The 8,575-nt window shown below is 56.6% G+C and overlaps 1 protein-coding gene across 1 annotated transcript in view; it reads left to right on the forward strand.

Moving 5' to 3' along the window:
* Positions 1-8,564, forward strand: part of VARS1 (valyl-tRNA synthetase 1) — a gene marked incomplete at its 3' end in the record, with an annotated part of 31,617 nt that extends 23,053 nt beyond the window's left edge. The window contains exons 21-25 of the mRNA XM_064737644.1: positions 1,740-1,867; positions 3,454-3,606; positions 6,036-6,123; positions 7,755-7,921; positions 8,431-8,564. Of these exons, the coding sequence (XP_064593714.1) occupies positions 1,740-1,867; positions 3,454-3,606; positions 6,036-6,123; positions 7,755-7,921; positions 8,431-8,564 (670 nt within the window). The remainder of the gene's footprint in view (positions 1-1,739; positions 1,868-3,453; positions 3,607-6,035; positions 6,124-7,754; positions 7,922-8,430) is intronic.
* Positions 8,565-8,575: the final 11 nt, after the last annotated feature.

Below are 8,575 nucleotides of genomic sequence, written 5' to 3' on the forward strand. Positions count from 1 at the left end.
TCCCCCATTTTTCCCCATATTTTCCCCCCATTTTTTCCCCATTTTTTCCCCATTTTTTCTCCATTTTTCCCCATTTCCCCCATTTTCCCCACTTTGCCCATTTCTGCCCGTTTTTCCCCCATTCCAGGCCGTGACATCAACCTGGACGTACTGCCCGTTCTGGGCTATCTGACCCTGTTTTACCCAATTTTTCCCCATTTTTTGCCCATTTTTTCCCCATTTTTACCCCATTATTCCCCCACTTTGCCTTTTTCTGCCCGTTTTTCCCCCATTTCCAGGCCGTGACATCAACCTGGACGTGCTCCGTGTGCTCGGTTATCTGACCCTGTTTTCCCCCATTTTTTCCCCATTTTTTCTCCATTTTTTTCTCCATTTTTTCCCCATTTTTTCCCCATTTTTCCCCCATTTTTTCCCCATTTTCCCCCATCTCCCCCATTTCCCCCACTTTGCCCATTTCTGCCCGTTTTTACCCCATTTTCAGGCCGTGACATCAATCTGGACGTGCTCCATGTGCTCGGTTATCTGACCCTGTTTTATCCCATTTTTTCCCCGTTTTTTCCCCATTTTCCCCCATTTCCCCACTTTGCCCATTTTTCCCGTTTTTCCCCCATTTTCCCAGGCCGTGACATCAATCTGGACGTGCTCCGCGTGCTCGGTTATCTGACCCTGTTTTACCCCATTTTCCCCATTTTTTCCCCATTTTTCCCCCATTTTTTCCCCATTTTTTCCCCATTTTTTCCCCATTTTTCCCCCATTTTTTCCCCATTTTTCCTCCATTTTTTCCCCATTTTTTCCCCATTTTTCCCCCATTTTTTCCCTATTTTTCCCCATTTTTTCCCCATTTTCCCCCCATTTTTTCTCCATTTTTTCCCAATTTTTTCCCCATTTTTTCCCCATTTTTTCTCCATTTTTCCCCCATTTTTTCCCCATTTTTTCTCCATTTTCCCCCCATTTTTTCTCCATTTTTTCTCCATTTTCCCCCCTTTTTTCCCCATTTTTTCTCCATTTTTTCCCCATTTTTTCCCCATTTTTCCCCATTTTTCCCCATTTTTCCCCATTTTCCCCCATTTCTCCCATTTCCCCCACTTTGCCCATTTCTGCCCGTTTTTTCCCCATTCCCAGGCCGTGACATCAATCTGGACGTACTGCCCATTCTGGGCTATCTGACCCTGTTTTATCCCATTTTTCCCCCATTTTTTCCCCATTTTTCCCCCATTTTTTCCCCATTTTTCCCCATTTCCCCGTTTTGCCCATTTCTGCCCGTTTTTCCCCCATTCCAGGCCGTGACATCAACCTGGACGTGCTCCGCGTGCTCGGTTATCTGACCCTGTTTTATCCCATTTTTTCCCCATTTTTCCCCCATTTTTTCCCCATTTTTTCTCCATTTTTTCCCATTTTTTCTCCATTTTTTCCCCACTTTGCCCATTTTTGCCCGTTTTTCCCCCATTTCCAGGCCGTGACATCAACCTGGACGTGCTCCGCGTGCTCGGTTATCTGACCCTGTTTTATCCCATTTTTCCCCCTTTTTTTCCCCATTTTTTCCCCATTTTTTCTCCATTTTTTCCCCGTTTTGCCCATTTCTGCCCGTTTTTCCCCCATTTCCAGGCCGTGACATCAATCTCGATGTGCTCCGCGTGCTTGGTTATCTGACCCTGTTTTTCCCCATTTTTCCCCATTTTCCCCCATCTCCCCCATTTCCCCGTTTTGCCCATTTTTGCCCGTTTTTCCCCCATTTCCAGGCCGTGACATCAACCTGGACGTGCTCCGCGTGCTCGGTTATCGCCATTTCTGTAACAAGGTCTGGAACGGGGCCCGGTTCGTGCTCAGGGCGCTGGGGGAGGGGTACCGGCCCCCCCCGGCCTCGCAGGTAACCCCGGGACCCCCCGAGACCCCCGGGAGACCCCAAACCCACCTGGGACCCCCAAAACCCCCCCAGACCCACCTGGGACCCCCCTGAGACCCCCAAAACCCCCAGACCCACCTGGGACCCCCAGAACCCCCAGGGCACCCCCAGACCCACCTGGGACCCCCAAAACACCCCCAGACCCACCTGGGACCCCCTGAGACCCCCAGGGCACCCCCGGGGGACCCCCAGACCCACCTGAGACCCCTGGGACCCCCGGTTATGGGGCTGAGAGCCCCCCCCAACAACCCCATGGGGTTTGCTGAGCCCCCAATGACCCCCAATGTCCCAAATGACCCCAATGACCCCGATGACCCCACAGTGTCCCCAATGTCCCCAAAGACCCCAATGTCCCCAATGACCTGAATGATCCCGATGTCCCCAATGTCCCCAGTGTCACTTTGATGTCCCCAATGTCCCCAATGTCCCTGATGACCCCAATGACCCCGATGACCTGAATGACCCCAATGTCCCCACAGTGTCCCCAGTGTCCCCCATGACCCCGACCCTTCTGATGTCCCCAATGTCCCCAATGTCCCCATAGTGTCCCAAATGTCCCCATTGCCCCCAATGCCCCCAATGTCCCCAAAGACCCCGATGTCCCCCATGACCCCGACCCTTCTGATGTCCCCAATGTCCCCAATGACTGGAATGACCCCAATGTCCCCCATTGCCCCCAATGTCCCCATTGCCCCCAATGTGTCCCCAATGTGTCCCCAATGTCCCCAATGTCCCCCATTGCCCCCAATGTCCCCGATGACCCCAATGTCCCCACAGTGTCCCCATTGTCCCCAATGTCCCCAATCTGTCCCCAGGCCCTGTCGCTGTCCCTGGCCGAGCGCTGGGTGCGCAGCCGCCTCAGCCGGGCCCTGTGGGTCCCTGTGACCCCCAATGTCCCCAGTGTCACTCTGATGTCCCCAGGCTCTCCGGCTGTCCCTGGCCGAGCGCTGGATCCGCAGCCGCCTCAGCCGGGCCGTTCGGGGCTGCAGTGACCCTGATGTGTCCCCAGTGTCCCCAATGTCCCCAATGTGTCCCCAATGTGTCCCCAATGTCCCCAATGTGTCCCCAATGTCCCCAATGTGTCCCCAGGCCCTGTCGCTGTCCCTGGCCGAGCGCTGGATCCGCAGCCGCCTCAGCCGGGCCGTTCGGGGCCCTGTGATACCCCTGATCCCCCTGATCCCCCTGATGTCCCCAATGTCCCCAATGTGTCCCCAATGTGTCCCCAATGTCCCCAATGTCCCCAGGCTCTCCGGCTGTCCCTGGCCGAGCGCTGGGTGCGCAGCCGCCTCAGCCGGGCCGTTCGGGGCCCTGTGATACCCCTGATCCCCCTGATGTCCCCAATGTCCCCAATGTCCCCAATGTCCCCAATGTCCCCAATGTCCCCATTGTCCCCAATGTCCCCAATGTCCCCAATGTCCCCAATGTGTCCCCAATGTCCCCACAGTCTCTCCGGTGGTCCCTGTCCGAGCGCTGGATCCGCAGCCGCCTCAGCCGGGCCCTGTGGGTCCCTGTGACCCCCAATGTCCCCAATGTCCCCAATGTCCCCACAGTCTCTCCGGCTGTCCCTGTCCGAGCGCTGGATCCGCAGCCGCCTCAGCCGGGCCGTTCGGGGCTGCGGCGCCGCCCTCGGGAGCTTCGACTTCCCCGGAGCCACCACGGCCGTGCACGGATTCTGGGTGTACGAGCTGTGCGATGTCTACCTGGTACGGATGGGGACATTGGGGACACTGGGGACACTGGGGACATTGGGGACACTGGGGACACTGTGGGGACACTGTGGGGACACTGGGGTCTGTGGGGTTATGGGGTTATTGGGGTACAGAGCTCCATGGGGTCACCACGGCCGTGCACGGATTCTGGGTGTACGAGCTGTGCGATGTGTACCTGGTACGGATGGGGACATTGGGGACATTGGGGACGTTGGGGACATTGGGGGGACACTGGGGACACTGGGGACATTGGGGACATTGGGGACATTGGGGACATTGTGGGGGACATTGTGGGGGACACAGGGGTTATTGGGGTACAGAGCCCCCCAGGGCCACCACGGCCGTGCACGGCTTCTGGGTGTACGAGCTGTGCGACGTCTACCTGGTACGGATGGGGACACTGTGGGGACGTTGGGGACATTGGGGACATTGGGGACATTGGGGACATTGTGGGGGACACGGGGGTTATTGGGGTACAGAGCTCGCTGGGGTCACCACAGCTGTGCATGGATTCTGGGTGTACGAGCTGTGTGATGTGTACCTGGTATGGGGACATTGGGGACATTGGGGACACCATGGGGACACTTTGGGGACATTGGGGACACTGAGGGGACATTGTGGGGGACACGGGGGTTATTGGGGTACAGGGGTTTGTGGAGCCACCACGGCCGTGCACGGATTCTGGGTGTACGAGCTGTGCGACGTCTACCTGGTATGGATGGGGACATTGGGGACATTGGGGACATTGGGAACATTGGGGACACCGTGGGGGCATTGGGGACACTGTGGGGACATTGGGGACATTGGGGACATTGGGGACACCGTGGGGACACTGGGGACACTGTGGGGTTATGGGGTTATTGGGGTACAGGGGTTTGTGGGGCCACCACGGCCGTGCACGGATTCTGGGTGTACGAGCTGTGCGATGTGTACCTGGTACGGATGGGGACACTGTGGGGACACCGTGGGGACATTGGGGACATTGGGGACATTGTGGGGGACACAGGGGTTATTGGGGTACAGGGGTTTGTGGGGTCACCACGGCCGTGCACGGATTCTGGGTGTACGAGCTGTGTGATGTGTACCTGGTATGGGGACATTGGGGACATTGTGGGGACATTGGGGACATTGGGGACACCGTGGGTGACACCGTGGGGACATTGGGGACACCATGGGGACACTGGGGACATTGGGGACATTGGGGACACTGGGGACATTTTGGGGACATTGGGGACATTGGGGACATTGGGGACATTGAGGGGATTTGGGACATTGGGGGGATTTGGGACATTAAAGGGCAATTCAGGGAATTGGGGACATCCTGGGGACATTGGGGACATTGAGGGGATTGGGGACATTGAGGGGATTGGGGACATTGGGGGGGTTTGGGGGCATTGGGGACAATTCAGGGAATTGGGGACATTGGGGGGATTGGGGACACTGGGGACACTGTGGGGACATTGGGGACATTGGGGGGATTGGGGACACTGGGGGATTTGGGACATTAAAGGGCAATTCAGGGAATTGGGGACACCGTGGGGACATTGGGGACAGTGGGGACAATTCAGGGAATTGGGGGGATTTGGGGACATTGGGGACATTGTGGGGACATCGGGGACACCGTGGGGACACCGTGGGGACACGGGGGTGCCTGTAGGGGCGATGGGGTCATGGGGCCGTGCGCAGATTCTGGGTGGGTTTTGGGGTCCCTCTCTGGTTTCTGGGTTCCCCAGGGGTTTATTTGGGGTCCTTTTTGGGTTCCCAGGGGTTGATTTGGGGTTCCTGGGGTGGTTTTGGGGTCCCTGAGGTGTTTTGGGGTTCCTGGGGTGGTTTTGGGGTCCCTGAGGTGTTTTGGGGTTCCTGGGGTGTTTTTGGGGGTTCTTGGGGTGTTTTTTTGGGGTTCCCTGGGGATTATTTTGGGTCCGTGGATATTTTGGGGTTTTATGGGTGGTTTTTTGGGGGTTTTGGGGGTTTTCAGGGTGGTTTTTGGGGTTTTTGGGGTGGTTTTTTGGTGTTTTTGGGGTTTTGAGGTGGTTTTTGGGGTTTTTGGGGTGTTTTCTTGGTGTTTTTGGGGTGGTTTTTTGGGGTTTTTTGGGGTTTTGGGGGTTTTCAGGGTGGTTTTTGGGGTTTTCGGGGTATTTTCAGGGTGCTTTTTGGGGTTTCTTGGGGTGTTTTCTTTGGGGTTCCCTGGGGATTATTTTGGGTCCGTGGATATTTTGGGGTTCTTGGGGTGTTTTTTTGGGGTTTTATGGGGTTTTTTTGGTGTTTTTGGGGTTTTCGGGGTGGTTTTTTGGTGTTTTCGGGGTGGTTTTTTGGGGTTTTATGGGTGGTTTTTTGGGGTTTTGGGGGTTTTCGGGGTGGTTTTTGGGGTTTTTTGGGGTGATTTTAGAGGTTTTTGGTGTTTTTAACCCTTTCCCCCCCAGGAATGCGTGAAGCCGGTGCTGGCCCGAGCGAGCCGGGAGGGGGAGGGGCACGACGGGGACGAGGAGGAGGAGGAGGAGGAAGAGCAAGGTGAGGGGGGAGGGGCGGGGGGTCCTGGGGGAGTTCAGGGGGGTCCCAGAGGTTTTTTGGGGGGTTTTTGGGGGTTCCCAAGGTTTTTTTTGGGGGGTTTTTCAGGGGTCTCAGGGGATTTTTTGGGGCGGTCCTGGGGGGTTTAGGGGGGTTTTTGGGGGGCTGAATGTGGTGGTGGTGATGATGATGATGATGAAGGTGACCCTGCTGACCTGTCTGGACGGGGGGGGCTGGTGTTTTGGGTTGTTTTTGTGAGTTTTTGGGTGGTTTCTGGGTGTTTTTTGGGGATTTTTTTGGGTTTTTTTGAGGGATTTTGGGGCGCTGATTACAATGATGATGATGATGATGATGATGATGATAATGATGATGATGAAGGTGACCTGGAGGCCGTCAGGGCCACCCTGCTGACCTGCCTGGACGGGGGGCCGGTGTTTTGGGTGGTTTTTGTGGTATTTTGGGTTATTTTTTGGGGATTTTTTTGGGGATTTTGGGGTTTTTTGGGGCGCTGATTACAATGACGATGATGATGATGATGATGATGATGAAGGTGACCCGGAGGCCGTCAGGGCCACCCTGCTGACCGTCCTGGACGGGGGGCCGGTGTTTTGGGTGGTTTTTGTGGAGTTTTGGGTGGTTTTTTGGGTATTTTTTTGGGTTTTTTTTGGGGATTTTGGGGTTTTTTGGGTTCCCGATGATGCTGATGATGATGATGATGATGATGATGATGATGATGATGATGATGAAGGTGACCTAAGGGCCGTCAGGGCCACCCTGCTGACCTGCCTGGACGGTGTTTTGGGTGGTTTTTGTGGAGTTTTGGGTGTTTTTTTGGGTTTTTTTGGGGATTTTGGGGTTTTTTGGGTTCCCGATGATGCTGATGACGATGGTGACGATGATGATGGTGCCCAGGTGACCCGGAGGCCGTCAGGGCCACCCTGCTGACCGTCCTGGACGGGGGGCCGGTGTTTTGGGTGGTTTTTGTGGAGTTTTGGGTGGTTTCTGGGTGGTTTTTTGGGGATTTTTTTTGGGTTTTTTTGAGGGATTTTGGGGTTTTTTGGGGCGCTGATTACAATGACGATGATGATGATGATGATGATGATGATGATGATGGGATGATGATGATGAACGTGACCTGGAGGCCGTCAGGGCCACCCTGCTGACCTGCCTGGTGTTTTGGGTTGTTTTTGTGAGTTTTTGGGTGGTTTTTTTGAGTATTTTTTTGGGTTTTTTGGAGGGATTTTGGGGTTTTTTGGGGCGCTGATTACAATGACGATGATGATGATGATGATGATGGTCCCCAGGTGACCTGGAGGCCGTCAGGGCCACCCTGCTGACCTGCCTGGATGGGGGGCTGGTGTTTTGGGTGGTTTTTGGGTATTTTTTTTGGGTTTTTTTGGGGGATTTTGGGGTTTTTTGGGGTGCTGATTACAATGATGATGATGATGATGATGATGAAGGTGACCCGGAGGCCGTCAGGGCCACCCTGCTCACCTGCCTGGACGGGGGGGCCGGTGTTTTGGGTGGTTTTTGGTGGTTTCTGGGTGTTTTTTGGGGATTTTTTTGGCTTTTTTTGAGGGATTTTGGGGTTTTTTGGGGCGCTGATTACAATGACGATGATGATGATGACGAAGGTGACCCGGAGGCCGTCAGGGCCACCCTGCTGACCGTCCTGGACGGGGGGCTTCGCCTCCTGGCCCCCTTCATGCCCTTCCTGGCCGAGGAGCTTTGGCAGCGCCTGCCCCGGGACCCCCCCGCGCCCCCCAGCGTCAGCCTGGCCCCCTACCCCGAGCCCGAGGAGGTGGGGAGGGGGCTTGGGGGGCCTGGGAGGGTCCTGGGGGGGATTTGGGGGGGATTTGGGGGGATTTGGGGGTCCTGGGAGGGTCCTGGAGGGGTTTGGGGGGTTCTGGGAGGGTCCTAGAGGGGATTTGGGGGGGATTTGGGGGGATTTTGGGGGGCTCTAGAGGGGGCTTGGGGGGCCTGGGAGGGGCCTGGGGGGATTTGGGGGGTCCTGGGGGGATTTGGGGGGGATTTGGGGGGATTTGGGGGGTCCTGGGAGGGTCCTTGAGGGGATTTGGGGGGTCCTGGAGGGGATTTGGGGGGGATTTGGGGGTCCTGGGGGGATTTGGGGGTCCTGGGAGGGTCCTGGGGGGGATTTGGGGGTCCTGGGGGATTTGGGGGTCCTGGGAGGGGTCCTGGGGGGGATCTGGGGGATCCTGGGGGTGTTTGGGGGGTCCCGGGGCTGTTGGGGGGGTCCCGGGGGTCCCTGGGGGTGTTTTGGGGGGTCCCTGACCCCCCGCTGCCCCCCAGTTCCCCTGGCTGGACGAGGAGGCCGAGGCCGCCATGGAGTTCGTGCTGAGCATCGTGAGGGCGCTGAGGAGCCTGCGGGCGGCGCACGGGCTGACCAGGCAGAGACCCCCGTGTGAGTCTGGGGGCTTCGGGGGGCTTTGGGGGG

This window comes from Zonotrichia leucophrys, unplaced genomic scaffold, assembly GCF_028769735.1.
Source record: "Zonotrichia leucophrys gambelii isolate GWCS_2022_RI unplaced genomic scaffold, RI_Zleu_2.0 Scaffold_96_169013, whole genome shotgun sequence".
Taxonomy (NCBI): domain Eukaryota; kingdom Metazoa; phylum Chordata; class Aves; order Passeriformes; family Passerellidae; genus Zonotrichia; species Zonotrichia leucophrys.